The sequence below is a fragment of the Astyanax mexicanus genome, chromosome 25, assembly GCF_023375975.1.
Source record: "Astyanax mexicanus isolate ESR-SI-001 chromosome 25, AstMex3_surface, whole genome shotgun sequence".
In the NCBI taxonomy this organism is placed as follows: Eukaryota; Metazoa; Chordata; class Actinopteri; order Characiformes; family Acestrorhamphidae; genus Astyanax; species Astyanax mexicanus.
The window spans coordinates 13669190-13689484 of NC_064432.1; the positions used below are offsets into that span (position 1 = coordinate 13669190).

Here is a 20295-nt window from a genome sequence, read left to right on the forward strand (position 1 = left end):
CAGGTTCCTCTGCTGAGAAGCGTTTGTTGGACACGCCCAGGGAGCTGCACCGTTAAAATAGCAATCCACCAAAGTCAGAGCTCACCTGACTCTTAAAGGAAATGATGAGCAAGAAACACTCTGACTGGTTTATTTCACATTACACCCAAAATTAACCACACCCATGAGGTAATCTGTGCATCAGTTAGCTAAATCACTAACACTGATGTTGTAGACTAGAAATCTGGTCTGCTTTTGGTCTGGTTGAACTGTTTTAACATGCTTTAATACTTTTTCAGCAGGATAATGCTCATCCACACACTGCAAAGTTTTCCCAGAAAAATCGACCCCAGATTGCAGCATGCACTTGGTCTTGTCAGTCACCAGATGAGTGTATGTTATATAACATAGCACTATATAATTTACTGTATGCATCTGATGCATTTGTACAGTAAATTCAAACAATAAACAACTGTTTAATAAAAAAGCTGCTGCTTTGTAAAACTAAACACCAGGTAAAACATATAAATCTACTAAATGCTAGAGCTAAATTTAACCTTATTATACCTAATTATAATATATTTGCATAATGGGTGCATCCCCCCACCCCTGGGCTACCATTGTTTGGGTATGAAGTTATATTTTATATAGTGGTGGACTGTCTGGCCACAGTGTTGTAGGCTATAAGAGCAAGTTACCATTTTCTCATGCAAACTCAGAACTGCAATGCAGTAACTTTTCAGAGTCTGTGCTGCCAGTATTTCATTTTTCATTTACTTATATAACTTATGTCTAGCTATAATTTTACATATGGTTATTGTCAAGAATAATTACAGTATTATGCCAAAATGTTCTCTTAACAAAGCTGTAATATTCTAAGTAAATTACCATTCTTATTATACAGTACTATGATGTTTTTTTCTCTTTCTGGCAACTTTTTTGCGGTTTACTCATTGTAAAAAGTAGAATAAACGTTTTACAGTGTAAGACAGTTGTATATCAGGTGTGTTGTCATGAAGAAGACACTAAAGTGCACCTGTCTTGCTGTTCTCAGGTAAACTCATTTCATAGACCGTCTCAGTGAACTGCAGGAGGGGCTGTTCTCCATTCAGCTGGACCAGCAGCAGACAGGTGGAGGTGAGGGCAGGTGTTCCCTGATCTGAAGCCAACACCGACAGCATCCTGGTTCCTGATGCTCCCCCGGACAGCGTGGTCTTCAGCCGAACCTCTCCAGATAACCTGTCCACCTGAAACAGCTCATCTTCCTCCTCCAGACCGAACACCACTGTTCCGTTTTCCCGGTAGTCTGGATCATATGCTGTCACTGTGGTGATTGGCTGGCCTGGATATGCATTACCTGCAGTGGGAGGAAGCGTTAAACAGCAAGTTATAACAGATTACATACATCCCTTTACAATTTTCTATATTTGTTCATAAATACGATCAAAAACATCATCAGATGTTTAACAAAAATATTAAACTTCATTTACACCTCATTTATTTATTGAGAAAAATCCAATCAAATATTACATATTTGTGAGGGTAAAAGTATGTAAGTATGTGAACCTCGAGGATTAGAAATTAGAGTCAGGTGTTTTTTTTAATCAATGGGGTGATAATCAGGTGTGAGTGGGCAGAATCTAAATGATTTAAAGAACAAGGATAAAGAACAAGTCTGCTCTTCAAAACACGTGTTAGTAGAAGTGCATCATGAAGCACGGACAAATGACACTCCAAAATCACTCCAAGAACAAAGAGTGTAATAATCAGGGAGGTCTTAAAGCATTTCAGGGTAGGTTCTGAGCAACTGAAGGCCTTGGCTAATATGAAAACATTGCATCCTAGCAATAAGAACTTTATTCCTCTGATTTTAGCCGATCCGATTCAGGAGTTTACGGTTAAGCAGTGAAGCAGTGCTGTGAGTGGTTGGGCGGTGAAACTGCTCGCTTACAGGAAGCTGCAGTTCCTCATCCAACCACTAGCCAGAGTTGCAGCAGCAGCAAAAGCCCCGCTCTCTTCACTCAGTCAGACCTACAGCCCAGTCACTGACTCGGATTACATCATAAACAGGTCAGTTAGCGCGCTGCTAACCTCAGGATGTTTATAACTACAGAGTTTAGTGGACACACCACGGCCGCCAGGTTAGACTGTTGAAGGCTACTGAAGACTATTAAAGGCTATTGGAGGTTATTAAAAGGGTTATTGGGGGCAGAAATCAGTACAGGCTGGTTAGATAAGTGATTTACGTCCTCGTCCCTCGCTGCGGTGAAACTGCGACTAGCGCCGTCACAGTGATGTTTACTAACGTCATTAAAACAGATTTCGTTCTTTCCAACTATTTGTGAATTTAGTTAAAAGCTCTGTTTTATTGCTGTAACGTTACTTACTAAAAATATGGAGTTTAAATCAGGTCCGCACTCTTAATTACAGTTTATGAGGGCGGGCAGTGTCAGGCTGATTTTTTGCCCAATCTAAACTCTAGTTGGAGCGATGGATTACTGTTGTTCTTAATAAAATATTATATTATTATTCATATATATGAACAGTAAGTGAGATATTTTAAGCAGTAAGCTGACAAAACAGGCTGTGAGGCGGCTGATGTTGGGACACATTCCTGCGGTATTGACATATAAATATAAATATTCTGGTGTCTTATAAATATTAATATTTATTTATTATAACTTATATCTCTCCTGAAAAGTGTTTTTTTGGTCAGTAACACTCTTCTGTTTATTTACTATCAGCGTAAATTACCAGTGTTTGCTTTAGGCGTGGATGTAATTAGGGGAATCTGTACCAGGTTTGCCTGGCACCTGCGTGGCAGTAATGTGACATTTGGCCCCGCCCAAGATCGGTATCGGCGATCGGCCGATCGAGATGAAAGACGATCGGCGATCGGAATCGGCCCCAAAAACACTGATCGATTCATCTCTAGTAAATTCTCTCCCTTTTTTCTGGATTCAAGAAAAAGATATTTAGCCAGAAAATTAGTTTTGCGTGAAAATATGTCAAATTAGATTTTTTCCCTCAGTTTTTTTTGTGTTGTTCCAGTACACACAAATGAAATAAACATACTCATAGTGTATAACCAAACATGTGTAATTGCATTAATTTTCTGGGAAAAATACGTTCTGTACTTGCTATGTATTTGCATAGACGACTGGCTGCACTGCAAACATAACTGTTTACATACTTGCTTGTGTGCTACGCTAGTTACTGGACGCTTACACTAGAGGGCAGCTCAGGCATCTGAAGACTGCCCCCTAGCAGTTTTGTGTGTACTGCACCTTGTGTAAACTTTGTAGACAATTTCTAAAGGTTGTGCCCAACCAACTCACAAGACAGATGCAGAATATGCGAGGCAGCCATCATATGCGAGTATATCTCAACCCTAAGAGCTTCTTCTAAATTTTATATTAATAAATTTTTCTCCCACCCATTCAGCTGCTACTCAGCTGTATATCCCCCATCAGTAGTGAGCCAGTCAGACTCCGCCTCTTTTTGAACTGCTGCTGATGCAGCATTGCCGAGTAGCATCACAGCGCTAACAATCGGAGGAAAGCGCAGCGACTCGGTTCTGATACATCAGCTCACAGACGCAGCCTTCTGCTGATCCACATCACCCTAGGAGTAATGAGGGGAAAAAGAGAGCACCATCTACTGTAACCACCCAGAGAGAGAGCAAGGACAACTGTGCTCTCTGGGGACTCTGGCAGCTAATGGCAGGCTACATGACCTAGAGTCGACCCAGCAATCTACGGCTTTAAAGTTACAAGACTCACCTCTGGTGTTGATTATAATCTGGGTGGGTTCTTTGAAGCAGGCAGGTGGGTTGTCGTTGAGGTCCTCCACCTGTACAGTGACGATGGTGACGGAGCTCCGTGGCCCCTGGCTGCAGTTGTCTGTAGCAATGGCGCGGAACGTGTGCTGAGAGCGCGTCTCTCTGTCCAGAGGTTTGGTCAGGAGAACCACACCCGTCTCAGGATCCACGGAGAACGTTCCAAACGTGTCCTCGGCCAGCGAGAAGGTGACGTCTCCGTTCGGACCCTCGTCGGGGTCGCTGGCGATGAGCTGGAGGATCTGGGAGCCGACGGGCAGCCCCTCGCTGACCGAGGCCCGGTAGCTCTTACGGCTGAAGGCGGGGCTGTTGTCGTTTTGGTCGGAGAGAGAGATGGAGAGCAGGGTGGTGGAGGTTAGAGGAGATGGACCCTGATCGCTGGCGGTGAGGATCAGAGTGTAGTTACAGCGTTCTTCTCTGTCCAGAGCTTTCAGAGTGCTGACGACTCCGCTCACCGGATCAACGGAGAAACGGCCGTCTGGATCTAATGAATTAATGAGTGACTCAGTTTAACCTCCTATTACTCCAAAACACTACAGTAATATCATAATATCATATCAATTCAAACTTAATATTAATAGTATAGAAAGTGTTCTTTAAGAATTTAATGGTGTCATTTGATAACAGTTTAATTATATACATTTTTCCTAAGTTAACTTCCCATTACTCCAAATTACTACAGTAAAATAAATTGAAACTTATCAATTCCATATATGAGAATGATAGTTTTATAAATATAGTGGTGTGATATGATAATTCTTTGAGTTCATGTTTTATAGAACTCTATATACAACCAAATCAGCAATTTGTCCACATTTACCGTCTCATTTATTCAAATTTTTACAGTATTATTACTTAAAACATGCATTATAAATACTATCACAAGTGTTCTTCTAGACGTCAGTGGTGTTGTTCGACAATACTTAGATTTTTTTTTTATTTTTTAAGAGTTTAAATTCTGTTCTATACACAAATTTTGCCATTAAATAACTTCAAATTCCTACAGTAATATCATTTGAAACTTAACATGACTAATACCATGGAAAGTGTTTTTCAAGACTTCAGTGGTTTTATTTTAGTAACATCTTGATTTTCATCTTTAATAAGGCTTTAAATTGTGGTCTCTACAGTAAATAACGTAATGTTTAAAATATATTGGATTTATGCTGAAAACATATATATATATTTTATGTTTAATAAGACAAATAACTGTATATTCCGAATGTTCCGCTGTTCTACAGGTAGGTAGTTGTTGTGTTTCTAGTGTTTATGTGTTCCTTCATAGTCTGATAGATCACTTCACTGTTTATTTACTGTGTAGGAAAAAAAAATATATATATATATATATATATATAATGAGTGCAGTGATGTTATATGTTATATGGAGTGATATGGAGGAAGAGGAGGAGGGGGAGGAGGTGTAGGACGTACTCTGTATAAAGTACCGCAGGGTTCGGTTGACTCCGCGGTCGGGGTCGGAGGCCTGGGTGGTGTGAATGGCTCCTGGGTGGAGGTTCTCCGGTATTGTGATGTAAAAGGAGGGCTGGGAGAATTCAGGAGCGTTATCATTTTCATCCAGTACAGAGCAGAGAACGGTGGCAGTGCTGGAGAGAGGCGTGGCCCCGCTGTCTTCTGCCTGAACTGCAAAACAACCAATCAGAGACAAGAAGATAAATAAAACAACCAGGGCTGTCAGAACAACGCGATTGAGACAAACCTAACGCCTCATAACTGAAGAGCTGAGTAACGTACTGTAACATCATTCTAATACCAAACACCAGCCTTTAATTTAGCTTAAAAAACAGTTAGCATACAAGCTAACACCCTCCAAATCTTAGCTAGCATTAAGCATTAATAAGCATAATAAACTATAAAAATATCAAGTATTTTATTTTATTCAGACGTTACTAAGTAAACTATGGATCAAAATATGGTTAAATATCTAAATGCTGCTATAATACTCACGTCTCATTTTAATCATGTTAATCAGGGTTGGTATATTTTATTATTACAGAGTACCATATTTCAGCTATAATGTAAAACTCTATTAGAATGTAGTTACTTTTTAAAAATGTATTTAAGTAGTTAATGGTAATGTTAACTTACCTGCTGAACATGGCTTATACTCACTACCCCTTTTTTAAAATAAGCAGTATTTGAAGTGTAACATAGGCAGAATGAACTTTTTAGACTTTTAACACTGCAAAAATCAAGCAGGCTAGGCAGCTAGTACGTTAACAGACACAGCTACCGTGGCATGAAGAGTATTTGCCCCCTACAGATCTCTTTTGTTTTTTTCTTTCTTTTTTGTCATACTGGTATTTTTCAGATAATCAATGATGATTTATCTTATTAAAAGACAAACTATTCAAATCAATCAAGCCCTGTGTAAAAAGTATTTACCCCTAAATCTAATAACCCACTATTCTTTACAGAATTATTTTAATTCAGACACACTGGAGGATTTTCCAGCATAAACGTCCTGTTTAAGATCATCCACAGCATCTCAATCAGACTTTAACTAGACCCTCCAAAAACCTTAATTTAGTTTTTGTTTTAAGCCATTCAGAGACAGTGAACTTGTTGTTTGTGTGATTTGGGTCATTGTCCTGCTGCAGAACCCAAGTACTCCTGAGCTTGAGGTCACTAAGGAACAGATGGAGGATTTTCTCCTTCAGGATTTTCTGATAAACAGCAGAATTCCTGCTTCCATCTATTACAGAAAGTTATCCAGCAGCTCCAGATCATCACACACACACACACACACACACACTACCACCACCATGCTTTACATCGTTCAGTATGATGCTCTTTTACTGAAATTATGTGTTAGTTTATAGTTTTACTCCAGATGTAACGGGACACACACCTTCCAAAAAGTTCCACTTTTGTCTCGTCAGTCTAAAGAATATTTACCCAAAGTTCTAGAGATCATCGAGTGTCATGTTAGTTGGTAAATGTGAGTCAGGACTGAATACTATAATTAGTATTTAGATCCCTGTGCTCTGATACTCCTAAATAAAATCCAGTGCAATCTCCTTCAGAAGTCTAAATAAGTTAATAAAGTTAATCCAGCTGTGCGTAATTTAGTCTCAGTATAAATACAGCTGTTCTGTGGAGGCCTCAGTGGTTTGTTAGTGAACACTAGTGAACAAACAGCATCATGAAGACCAAGAACTCCAAGGAAGTAAAAGTTGTGCAGAAGAATTTTAAAGAAGGGTTAGGTTATAAAAACAAGGAGCACTGTTCAATCCATCATTCAAAAATGGAAGGAGTACGGCAGGACTGCAGCCCAGTCATTCAGAGCAGTAATTAGAGAAGCAGCAGCCAAGAGGCCCACGGTCACTCTGGAGGAGCTGCAGAGATCAACAGCTCAGGTGGGAGAATCTTACTTGCTATTTTGTGAGGGCCCATCACATAAAATCACAATAAAATACATTTAAGCTAGCGGATGTATTGAAAAATGCGTGTATAAATACTTTGAGGCACTGTAGAATATGGGTAGTGGTCTTCAGCCCAAGTCTAAGCGCTGTAGAATCCCTGTAGAACTCACCTCTGAGCGTGAAGCTCTGATGAATCTCTCGGTCCAGCTGGGTGGAGGTGCTGATCAGGCCAGTGTGAGAGTCGATGGTGAAGAACTCGTACCCAGAACCGGGTAACAGGCTGTAACTCACCATCCCATTCTCTTCTGTGATAAAAACACACAAACAGTTTACGTTTTTACTAAAAAAAAAAGGATTAAGTTTGGCAGGCCGCGTGTGATGGGGTTGAGTGCGACAGGGTTGAGTGGGATCGAGCGGGTTCAATGCAAAGGGGTTGAGCACAACGGGGTTGATTGCGACGGGGTTGAGTGCTACACGGCTGAAAGTGACGGATTAAGTGTAAAGGGGTTAAGAGCGGCAGTCTTAAGTGTGAAGAGGTTGAGAGTGACTGGGTTGAGTGCAACCGGGGGAGTACACGTTTTTACCTGAGTGCAGGTGTGATTACCTGAGTCCAGGTCGACAGCGGTCACTCTGACCACAGGTTCTCCCGGCTCTCGGTTCTCGGAGACGTTGGCGAGGTAAACGCGGCGCTGGAACACCGGCACCTCGTCGTTCACGTCCAGCACCTCCACGCTGAGAGTCTGAGTGCTGGAGAGAGACGGAAGCCCACAGTCTGAGGCCTGCACTGTGAGACTAAAGGCATGCTGGGATTCGTAGTTCAGAGAAGAATTCAGGTACAGGTAACCTGGGTAAAAATAAGGTTTAAAAAACATAGAATTAGAATTATTATAGAAATAGAATTATCTATGAGATGAGACATCGTTAACACACCTGACGGTTTAAAACTTGAGATGTTTGAGATGTAGAAGCTTTATCTGTACCTGTTCTCTCCAAGCGGAAGTGTCCACCTTTGTTTCCACCAATCAGGCTGTAAGTCACATGACCGTTTTCTCCCTCATCTTCGTCCGTAGCCAGCAGGTGAAAGATGAGGCTTCCCACCTGGACGTTCTCTGCTACCTGAAGTGTTTCCGTGGAAACAAAGACAGGTGTGTTGTCGTTTACATCCAGCAGGAACACCTGGGCGGTTATGGAGGTGAACCGCTGGGCGTCGGTGTTCTCCGCCCGGTCTCCGGCGGTGACGGTGAAGGAGAAACTCTGCAGACGCTCTCGATTCAGCTCCGCTGTGGTTGAGACAGATCCAGAGTCGGGGTCAATGCGGAAGGGTGGCTCCTCCTCTACAGAAGAGTCCGGGTCGAAGGTCATGGAATAATGAATCGCACTGTTACGAACACTACCGTCCCCATCCCGTGCGTTAAAGGTGTACACCACCGTTCCCACGGCAACATCCTCCTCGACACCAATCACCACGATGCTGTCCTTGCCTGGGAACCAAGGGGAGTGATCATTGACGTCCTCGACGCTAACAGACACGGGCACAGTGGCGTTCACCGCCGGCAGGGCCTCGGCTCGCACGATTAGGAAGTAGCGCTGCGTAGCTTCATAATCCAGAGGCTGCGCTACGTACAGAGCACCGCTGCACGAGTCAATACCGAAGTGCAAACTCCCGTCGCCCTCGGCAACGGAGTACCGCACCTGAGTGCTGGAGGATCCAGAAACCTGGAAAGAACCAATTACGGTTCCCAGCTGGGTGTTCTCCTTCACTGTAAACTGCCTGAGACCCAGAACATCGTTCTGCTTTGGTGAAGCATGCACCTGAAATTAACACAATTATCGAAATCAATCAGTACATCAGACAATATGAGACCAGGGGAACAGCTGGTTCTCAATAACATTATATTGTACTGTATTGTATTATATTAATACTTAGCTTTAAATATGGATCCTGTTATTGAAACAGAGGAGCTTTAAACTCTAAACTGAGACTTGCCCCCGATTAGACTTACTAAAGTTACTGCTTCATTACTCCACATGGTGGCGCTATACTGAAATGTATAAGGTTAATAAACCTGCAGTGAAGATTCTGTGAAACTGACACCAATAAATCCATGGGTTTGAGCTACAGTACCAGTCAAAATGTCTTAAATTCAGTGTTTTTTCATTATTTTAAAATGTTCTACATTATGAAGAAATCCAAACTATGAAGGAAAGCATCGGGAATTATTTAGTAAACATTTTTTTAAATATTCTTTTTATATTTTAGATTCTTCAAAGTAGCTCCTCTTGTTTAGATGATCAGTTTTGATCATCTCTGCTGGATTTTCTCAGTCGGTTTTGAGGTAGAGTCACCTGGAATTCAGGTTTTCAGTTAACAGCTGTGCTGAACTCATCAAGAGTTAATTACTTGAATTTCTTGTCTCTTAATAAAGTGTTTGAGAGCATCAGTTGTAAAGTAGTGAAGAGGCAGAGTTACAGGTATACAGTTAATAGTGAATATTTGAGTAATGTTCTAATCCAGATTATAAGAAGCAACAACAACTCAACTTAGTAAAGAAAAAATACTTTAAGAAAAAATGAAGGTCAGTCGAAAACATTATGATGAAACCAGCACTCATCAGGACCGCTCTAGAAAAGGAAAGAGTAAGAGGATCCTGTTGTACAGGATATTTAATATTTCCAGGGTTCCAGAAGCATCACCTGGATGTGGACGAGTGCAGTCTGCTCCAGAGGAACGGGGCCGCTGTCCCTGGCCACCACAGTGAGAGTGTAGTTAGTGTAGGGGTTAAACAGGAATCCAGCAGTGACCCTGATATCTCCACTCTCACCGTCTATATCAAAATGACCATTTCCTACAGAAAAAAAGAAAAACAAGAGACTTTAAATACATAAAAACACAGCAAAGAAAGTGAGAAATTGAGTGTTTGGTGGATTATTCCTTTGTTGCTTCTTAGTAATAAATCTTTGGAAACCAATATTTCTTTTTCAATATTTTTGAATGTGTATGACTTGAAAATGGATCGATCTGGAATCAAATCCTTGAACAAAAAAGACAAAATTCTGATCTCAGATCTGCTGCTTAATCACGGACCAAAACACACAAAAATTGGAAATGTGACTTTTTACACTTTTAAACAAACTTCAAAGAAGTGTATCAAAACATTGTGATTCAAATTAAACTATTTACTTTAAATCTGTATCAGTTTGTTAGATTATCTTATTTTTTTAATGAAAAATGGTCGCCCTTGTTTTATTCACTCATTAAATCACTGAAAGGGTTCTACTTTACTCCAGTTAATACTATTAGTACTAGTAGTATTAGTTAGTACTATTTATCTTGTGTAACTCTAAAGATATTTAAACTTTTAGAGATTCAGTCTCTGTGATTGCGTAATGTTTGCCTAGCCAAACCTAAAATGATCATACTCATTTCTAAATTATTGAGTTACCCTTATTAAGTCCCTAATCCTAAACTTATGTATTTTAAAAACACTGTGTGGAGGAGGGTGGATGGAACAGTGGAATAGTGATACTGATGTGATGGACCTTTAGCACTTCTCTAATTCTTTTTGATTCATGTTCATTGGATATTTAAAGCACTAACAGTGTTGTGCTTTACTAAACACTGTATACAGTAATCAAAGCACAGCACTATAACTCTACACACACTTGTTTGTGACTGAGAAGCTGCGCACTATGGAGGACAAAAAATGACAAGTGTAAGTAAATCCATAAATCCAACAATCTTTGAAAACCATTGGAGAGCTTGAAAAGCCACATTTGTGAGGAACATGAGTATGTTTGCTACCCCCATGAAAAATTTGCCAAATCTTCACTACCAAACAGTTTTTTCTGCTGTAACCAGGGCTCACTCCAAATAATGATGGAACTTGGTTTGGTTTTGAGAAACACCATCTTGAATGTTTCCTATCGCAAGGAATGGCATAAAGTTATCCAAAAGCAGTGTGTAAGACTGGTGGAGGAGAACATGATGCCAAGATGCATAAAAACTGTGATTAAAAACCAGGATTATTCCACCAAATATTGATTTCTGAACTCTTAAAACTTTATGAATAGGAACTTGTTTTCTCTGCATTATTTGAGGTCTGAAAGCTCTGCATCGTTTTTGTTGTTTCAGCTATTTCTCATTTTCTGCAAATAAATGCTCTAAATGACAATCTTTTTATTTGGAATTTGGGAGAAATGTTGTCTGTAGTTTATGTGGTGTGTGTGTTGAGAGGAATGGGGGTTCGCTCTCATGCTTTCTCTGAGAGTAAAATAAACTGGTATTTTGATGAGTGTGTTGTACCTCATTTTTAATGGTTAGTAGCATATTGATTCAGGACCACATTTAGAGACATAGTATTTGGTTCCCATTTCTAAACATGAATCACAGAGTTTTGGCAAATTTATGAGCTTGCTGATAAAATGTAGCATGCAGAATTTCAGTGAGGGATTAACTGGTGTTAGTTGTTTGACGCATGCAGAACCAGGTCCAGGCAGCTATTATTTATAATAATTTGCTTTGTCTTTTAAGAATAAAAAAGTTTTTTTTTTATACATAAATTCTTTGTTAGCTTGAGAAATACTACAACTGGTCAAATACCACCCCCCATAAGATGGGTATAACCCAAACAGGTTTGTTATAATGGTAAACTAATTAAATTTCTAAAATGTCTTATACACCCGTTAATACTAAATTGATAAAGCGTAAAATGCACAGTTTATATATTATCTGATCAAGTAAAAAAAACATAATTTTCTGGTTGATGTTTGTAATTTATCTCCCAGTCTATCTAGATTACAAAAAGATAAACTGCTAGTTAGATAAAGACTATGGGAATAAATGTGTTCTGGCTCTATTTATTTATTTACTTATTTATTTTTTTATTCATTCACTCATTCATTCATTCATGGCATTATCTCTGAAGGTGTAATTAAATATGTATGTAGTTTTCAGACTTGGTATATGTAAAAAAATAAAATAAATAAAAGCACCACAGACTTACATTTTAACAGATTATTTTCAAATTATAATTAGTTTAAAAACTATCAGTCTATCTAGAGTTCAGAAAACAGAAGTCGGTGCGCGTATCGCGGTAAGAGAAACCACGTGACCTATACAGCTACTTGCATACAGTTGCTTGCAATTACTTTTTAAGTCCAGCAGATGTCGAGGGCAGAGGGCAGTTAGTTCATTAGTTGGATCAGCTGGGTGTAAATATGCTTTAAACGGCCGGAGTTCGCTGTTGTTGCGCCGAAAAGAGTCCCCTCCAGATCGTAAGCGAAAAGCAGACATGCGCAGACTCGCTGTGTGACGTCAGAAAACCTTTTTAAAAATACCCGGGTTCGTGTGGACGGGGCCTAAATGACACAGTTTCAACACAGTTTGGGAAGCATGCCATACACCTAATAGTGTAATAAAACTGAAGTCGTGTCGTCATTTTGTAGTCGGCTCCATGTTGTTCATGCCCATATTTGGGGTTCCTTTGGGGTTCCGTGTCTAAGCGGTTCAAGTCAATTCGAATTTTGAATGGGCTTTTCAAAAACTCGAGATTGTTTAAGTGGAGTAATCAGAAAAATGCTAACTTTAAGCTAATGCCTAACTGACGTCACAGCACAGCGGCTGCTGAACTCTGAGGCAGCGCCGGGAGTTCAGTTCACTCCGCTGTAGCATTAGCTTACAGTTAGCATTTTTCTCATTACAACTCTTAAACGATCTCGTAATTCAGAGGATCCAGTGTTTTTCAGGAGTAAAATGGACACAGAATAAAACGTACAGGGGTCTGAACAGATTTATTTACCACAGAATGTGATAGAGGCGGGTTTTTAAACCATATTGATTTTCCTCATAGGGAAAAAACGCTTAGACACGGAAGCCGTACGATGACTACAGAATGACGCACGACTTCAGTGGTCTATGAGACCTCATCTGCCCATCACTACTTCCTGGGTCTCCCTTTTAAACCCTAAGCTCCTCCCCCCTTCCAGGCCAATCCAAATCCACCTAAAGAAGCTTTAATAAACTAAATTATCATACAGGTAAAGTTAATAGTGAACTTAAAGGCTATAAACCCAAATAATATAAACACTGAAGCAGAACAAAATAAACGTTTCTATCAAACATACGACAGAAACACAAGTCTTCACTATTAAACCCTCCCCGCCCAACTTCAGTAATGGTATCTCCCACTCCTAAAGGCGGGAAAATCCTCTATAACTGAGCTGGATGGTTATATTGAATCTGTTTGTGAGTTTCTCAATCCAGCTGCAAGTAAGTGTTTCAATGTTTAGAATCCAAATTTAAACTGAATAAAAGCTGAACTTATTAACTCTGGATGCGTAATTGTATGTGGTAAAGAAACCTTATCAAATGTTAGATAAATTAGTTAATTCACTACTTCTAGAATACACTGCTACTAGAATATATTACAATACACTGCTACTTCAGTTGAATTGGCCTGGAGGGAGGGAACTTTTTCCATTTTCTCTTCCAAACATGCAGAGAATTTAACAGGGACTTTTAAATTTGGGAGATTTAATCAAATTAACCAATTGAATCAGAAAAATATAACATTTTCTCATCACAACAGACCCATGACTTTTTTGAGCTCCTTATACATTTCACAAAGGCTGATGGTGTGACAAATTATGAGCAATAGATAAAAATAATTGTAACAAAAGCTTTGCATCTTGCAAATGTTTTGCATCTTTTTTGCATCTCTTTGCAAAAATCATGTGTTCACACATTTCTGAGATCAAAGATTAGGTTTTTAAACTACGGACAAACTTTTCATTAAAAATGGAGATCATACGATGACTACACTCAATGTGCAACCTTATTCATCAAAGAACATTTCTGTAATAACTACACAATACAATACTGTACTTTTACTTCTTTTAGTAACAGTATATTTTACAGTAAACTACTTGCAATACTTAAGTACAAAAAAATGTTGAATACTTTAGTACTTCCACTTAAGTGTGGAGCCTTGTACTTTTACTGAAGTCTAGTTTTCTAATACTTTATACATGTCTGGCTATTTGAGTAATGTTTGAGTAAGAATAAAATCATTTTAAGAAACTTGATCTCTCTGCTGCTTTCGACACGGTCAACCACAAGATTATCCTTTTCGTCCTCATCAGTCTTGGAATCACTGGCTCTGCATGGCAGTGGTTTGCATCGTACCTGGAGGACCGTTCCTACAAGGTAACGTGGCAAGGGGCAACATCTGCTCCATGCAGACTCTCCACTGGGGTTCCACAAGGCTCGGTGCTTGGTCCTCTTCTTTTCTTACTCTATACTCTACGCTCTCTGGGTGAAATAATATCTTCTCATGCATACCACTGCTATGCTGATGACCCTCAACTAATCCTTTCTTTTCCTCCTTCTGACACTCAGGTTTCATCCCGCATCTCAGCATGTCTCAGTGATGTCTCCTCGTGGATGAGTTCTCATCATCTAAAACTCAACCCCAGCAAGACTGACCTTCTGTTTATCCCAGGAACTATGAGCCTTCATCACAATCTCTCCAACTCTTTCGAGAACTCACTGGTCACTCCATCGGCAGAAGCACGAAGCCTTGGATGACCAGTTATTATTCTCGAGCCATATTGCAAATCTGACTCGGCCATGCAGATTTCTCCAACTTTCGAAGAATTTGACCGTTTCTGTCTCAGGAAGCCACTCAGGTGCTTGTGCAGTCTCTTGTCATCTCAAGACTTAACTACTGCAACTCTCTACTGGCTGGTCTTCCACTGCGAGCCACCAAACCACTACAATTAATTCAGAATCAGTGGCAGCACAACTCGTCTTCAATCTTCCGAAGTTCAGTCATGTGACTCCACTGGCTTCCTGTTGCCGCCCGCATCCGATTCAAAACCCTAACTCTGGCCTACAAGGCAAAAAACGGACCAGCTCCTTCATACTTGATGCCAATGGGAAACGCCAGATCTTAGAGCTTCCAGTACGACTCGGCTCGAACCTCCATCCCTCAAAACACACAGAATACAAACATCCAGACTCTACTCTGTGCTGCACCAAGGTGGTGGAATGAACTTCCACTGGTTGTCAGAACAGTAGAGTCACTCGCGCTCTTCAAACGTCGACAGAAGATCTTTTTCCTAAACTAATCCAAAAAAAAATGGTTCTAAAAATGATCAAGCTCTGTGTATCTCTTGATCCTAGTCTACAAACTAGCTTTGGATATTTGAAGTAACATCGAAGCACTGTTGTAAGTCTCTGGATACGGGCGTCTACTAAATACTTTAAATGTAAATGTAAGAAATGAAGGAAATGAGTAAGAAATGAATGGTCAGTTGCACTGAACATAAAAACATGATGAAACTGGCACTTATCAGTACCATTCCCAAAACTTAAGTCACTGCGCAGTGACATTTCCAGAACATCCAGTAAACTTGACAGATGGAATGTTCTGAGAACATTAACTGTAACGTTCAGAAAACGTTCTACTTTCCGAAATAGTCTGAGAAGTTGCTAAATCTTTAATTTGGCAACATTGTGTGAATGACGTGTGCCGTATTCAGGTCTGGATACATGATAATCACGGGGATGGTTATCCACTAAACATTCACTTCATATTTTACCTGAAATGAGAGAGAACGTGACGGTGGCGTTCTCTCCTGCATCTCGGTCCTTCGCAAACATACTGGTTACAACTGATCCTTCTGGAAGTCCAGACCACACCTGCAAACACACAGAAATCCAGAGAGTTTTACACAATTACATTAAAACCATTTACTAAAACAAACAATCAGTACTAAATGACTCTAATCTTACACCGCGCCAACAGTGTATATTCACTCCTTCCTCCTGCCTGGTTTAAACAGCAGCAGAGCTTCTGAATATATCTACACTGATGGGTGTGGTGGTCTGGAAATGAGGTGTGTTCAGGTACTTTTCTGGAGTTTTACTTGTTTATCCTGCTAACAGAAAACACAGGAGCTCCACTGACTGAATACAACCTAGTCAGATGCCAACAGTCAGACATTCATTGCTATCTCAGCAACACAGGCGCGCCACGCCGAGCCGAGCGTACACCCCCAATTATTCCACACACATGAACACACAGCAGCACAAACCCAACTTTTACATCAACAATAAACAGAATAGTACAGACATGTCCAGGTAGCTGCAATGTTAAAATAGCAATCCGCCGAAGTCAGAGATCACCTTCAAGGGAATGATGAGCAAGAGACACTCTGATTGGTTTATTTCATGTTACGCCCAAAACTGACCACACCCATGATTAATAAAGAGAATTAGTACATGCCTTTTAAGAGTTTGAGCCGAACAAGGTGTACATTTCCCGTCATTACGATAGCAAAGATACACTGACAGGTCCTAAATCCAATCATAGATCGCTACAAAAATAGGGTCCAGCAAGTGCAGCCCAACACTGGAGAGAGTTTTCTTCCCTACCTTCACTCCCCAGATGCCAAACTCACTCGGGTTGCCAGATTAACACAGTGGCAAGCAATGACAAGTCCTGCATTATTTTTGTTGTTTGCACATTATAAAGAAACCCATGAGGATTTTATTTAACTCTGTTAGCTTGATGGTCTATGACTATGATCCAAAAAAAAACACTGCTCTATAAATGCATACTCTGCAGCTGGAGTTATTACTCAATATGGAGAATTACTTTCAGTTTGTGACATTTATTTCTGTTAAAACACCCTAACTTACTGACACATATGCATGGGATGCCCATATGTACATATTCAGATGGGTAGATATAAGTGAATAAACTAATTTATTTTATAATCAGCGTTTCTGTAAGCAGATAAGGAAGTAAAAGAACTGGTAGAACCTGAACGTTGAGCTGCTTGTTGGCGGGCAGGTGAGTGAACTCAGGTGGGTTATCGTTGATGTCAGAGACCAGGATGTGTACGGTCGTAGAGGCATTGAGACGAGGATGACCGTTATCAGTCACCAGAACTCTCAGAGTGTGGTGAGAATGTTCCTCACGATCCAGAGCCACCCAGTTAATGATCTCTCCTAAGAAAAAGAGACAACAGAGAGAGAGAGAGAGAGAGAGACAGAGAGAGAGACAGAGAGAGAGACAGAGAGAGAGAGGATGAAGTTATAAAGAAATAGATGGAAGAAAAAGAAGTTAGTACTTTCTGCAGCTCATTACTTATTATTGAGAGATTCTCTGATACGGGTGCCTTTTGAATCATATTCATCATGAAAAACAAATAAAAAAAATAGATGTAAATAGATTTTCTGCCTCAGGTATAAAATCCCACACAATCTGACTGTAAAGCAGTTAACAGGAACTTTTCCCAGTTTTCTGAATACTGAGGATTAAGAATGTGACGGTGTTAAGTGTGACGGGGTTGAGTGTGACAGGATTGAGTGTGACAGGATTGAGTGTGACAGGGTTGGGTTTGATGGCGTTGAGTATAACGAGGTTGAGTGTGACAGGGTTGGGTTTGATGGCGTTGAGTATAACGAGGTTAAATGTGACAGGGTTGAGTGTGGCGGGGTTGAGTGTGATGAGGTTTAATGTGAGGGGGTTTAATGTGACGGGGTTAAATGTGACGGGGTTGAATGTGACAGGGTTGAATGTGACAGGATTTAAATTGATGGGATTTAATGTGTCCAGGTTTAATGTGACGGGGTTGAAGTGAGACGGGGTTGAATGTGACAGGGTTTAATGTGACGGGGTTGAATGTGACGGGATTTAATGTGACGGGGTTGAATGTGATGGGGTTTAATGTGACGGGGTTTAATAAAACGGGATTTAATGTGACGGGGTTTAATGTGACAGGGTTTAATGTGACGGGGTTGAATGTGATGGGGTTTAATGTGACGGGATTAAATGTGACAGGGTTTAATGTTACAGAGTTGAAGTGAGACAGGGTTGAATGTGACGGGGTTGAATGTGACGGGGTTGAAGTGAGACGGGGTTGAGTGTGACAAAGCTAATTGTGATGGAGCTGAATGTGATGGGGTTGAGTTCTGAAACATTATTTGGTCATGTCTGACCTGTTTTGGAGTTGATTCTGAAGTGTTTCCCGTCAGACAGAAGGATGTAGGACAGCTGTCCGTTTTTTCTGGAGTCTCTGTCCGTAGCTTTCACCGCACCAATCAGCCCGTGAGGAGAAGGTCCTTCTGGAACTCTGAAGAAAAACCTGTCCCTGCTGAAGACAGGAGCGTTATCGTTCTCGTCCTGAACCGTCACCACCACCGTGGCCGTAGCGGTGAGATTAGCAGCGGCGCTCTGAGCCTCTGCGCGGACGGTGAACCTGTAGGAAGGTTCTGACTCGTAATCCAGACTCTGAGCCACAAACAGCCAGCCGGTGTCAGGGTGGAGCAGGAACGGCGGGGGTTTGGAAAGGGGCTCCAGTGAATATTTGAGAACCGGGGTTAAATCCGACCCTCGCCGGGTCTTGCTGGCGTGAGCTCGGACCTGAATCACTCGAGTGTCTCTCTGAGCTCCTTCTCCGATCTCCACCTGGTAGATTAACGTCTCAAACGCTAAGGTTTCCTCTGCAGGGTTGGAGGAATCCAGCTCCACCACCAGATTGAGTGAAGAGCTAAGCGATGGACTTCCCTCGTCTTCAGCCACCACGCTCAGCCTGTACCTGCGATTAGCATCTCTGGAGATGTAGCCGTTGAGAGTTAGCATTCCCAGCTGAGGGTGGATTGAGAAGACTTCGCTCTGAGGGCGTAAAGAATAATGGATACGCCCGTTCTCGCCGCTGTCCGCATCGTGAGCGTGAGCCAGGAAGAGGATGGTGCCGGGTGGAGTATTATGGGATATGGTGATGTAGTCGGAGGTCTTGGGGAACACAGGCGGGTTGTCGTTGGTGTCGGTGATGGTGATGTTGACCTGGGTGGTGCTGTAGACGGGCAGGGAGCCGGTGAGGGCCTGCAGGGTCAGCAGGGTGTAGGCCGTGGACTCGTGGTCCAGAGTCAGGCTGGTGGAGATAACTCCCGACCGGGGGTCCACTGAGAACAAACACAGGGGGTCTCCAGAAGAGATACGGTACGAAAGAGCCTCCACTGAATCTACAGGTGGAGAAAAATATACATGTTTTTCATTAAAAAACACTTAAAATAACCACTGGCCACTTTATCAGAAACCCTGATTAGACTGTATTAGTGTGTATTATGGTTACAGCAGTGCAGCTGATTGGGTTTGTCTGATTTGTCTGATTGTTTGGCATCTCAGATTTAAAAGGTTAGTGAAGGTAAATCTGCAGTGATTAAAAGATCTGCTCATTCCCTCAATACACACACACATAACACACATACACACACACACACATTCTGTCCTCTGATTTGCAAAGAAAGAGCTAATCAGATAATCTAAATGACAACCTCAAATGACCGTCTAGCTAAAGTAAATACTCATCCACTAATGTGTGTCTTGAATTAACACTGAACAGAAAATCTCACACACAAACCCATCTTTATTCACTGCACTGAAAATACCATCCAAAACATTATAATGATGAAACAAGTTCAAGTTCTACCTATCCATCCATCCAATTATCCATCCATCCAAACATCCATCCATTCAATCATCCATTCAGCCATCTATCCATCCATCCAACTGTCCAACCATCTATCATCCAATAATCCATCCAATCTATCCATCCATCAGTCTAACCATCCATCCATCCATCCATCCACCCATCTATCATCCAATAATCCATCCAATCTATCCATCTATCAGTCTAACCATCCATTCATCCACCCATCTATTCAACTGTCTATTTTCCAACTATCTATTATTTCATACAAACATACATCCATTCACCCATCCATCCATCCATACAACTGTCTATCCATCCATCCAACTATCAATTCATTTACCATCCATCCGTCCATACAAGTGTCTATCCATACATCCAATCGTCTATATCCATACAGCCATCTATCCATCCATCCATCTATTCATCCAACTATCCATTATCCAATAATCCATCTACCTATCCATCCATCAGTCTAACCATCCATCCATCCATCCATCTATCCATCCATCCACCCATCCAATCAACTGTCTATCCATCCATTCAACCATCTATCAATCAAATTTTCCATCTATCTATTCTTCCATCCAATCA

At 40.9% G+C, this 20295-nt stretch overlaps 1 protein-coding gene across 1 annotated transcript in view; it reads right to left on the reverse strand.

Annotated features, from left to right (window-relative positions):
- dchs2 (dachsous cadherin-related 2) overlaps window positions 1-20295 on the reverse strand; it is a 90848-nt gene that overhangs the window by 37854 nt on the left and 32699 nt on the right. The window contains exons 6-15 of the mRNA XM_022667197.2: window positions 18209-19234; window positions 17028-17215; window positions 15802-15901; window positions 9895-10046; window positions 8181-9012; window positions 7805-8044; window positions 7371-7505; window positions 5249-5458; window positions 3762-4301; window positions 1016-1336 (exon numbers count right to left, since the gene is read on the reverse strand). Coding sequence (XP_022522918.2) covers window positions 1016-1336; window positions 3762-4301; window positions 5249-5458; window positions 7371-7505; window positions 7805-8044; window positions 8181-9012; window positions 9895-10046; window positions 15802-15901; window positions 17028-17215; window positions 18209-19234 — 3744 coding nt within the window. The remainder of the gene's footprint in view (window positions 1-1015; window positions 1337-3761; window positions 4302-5248; window positions 5459-7370; window positions 7506-7804; window positions 8045-8180; window positions 9013-9894; window positions 10047-15801; window positions 15902-17027; window positions 17216-18208; window positions 19235-20295) is intronic.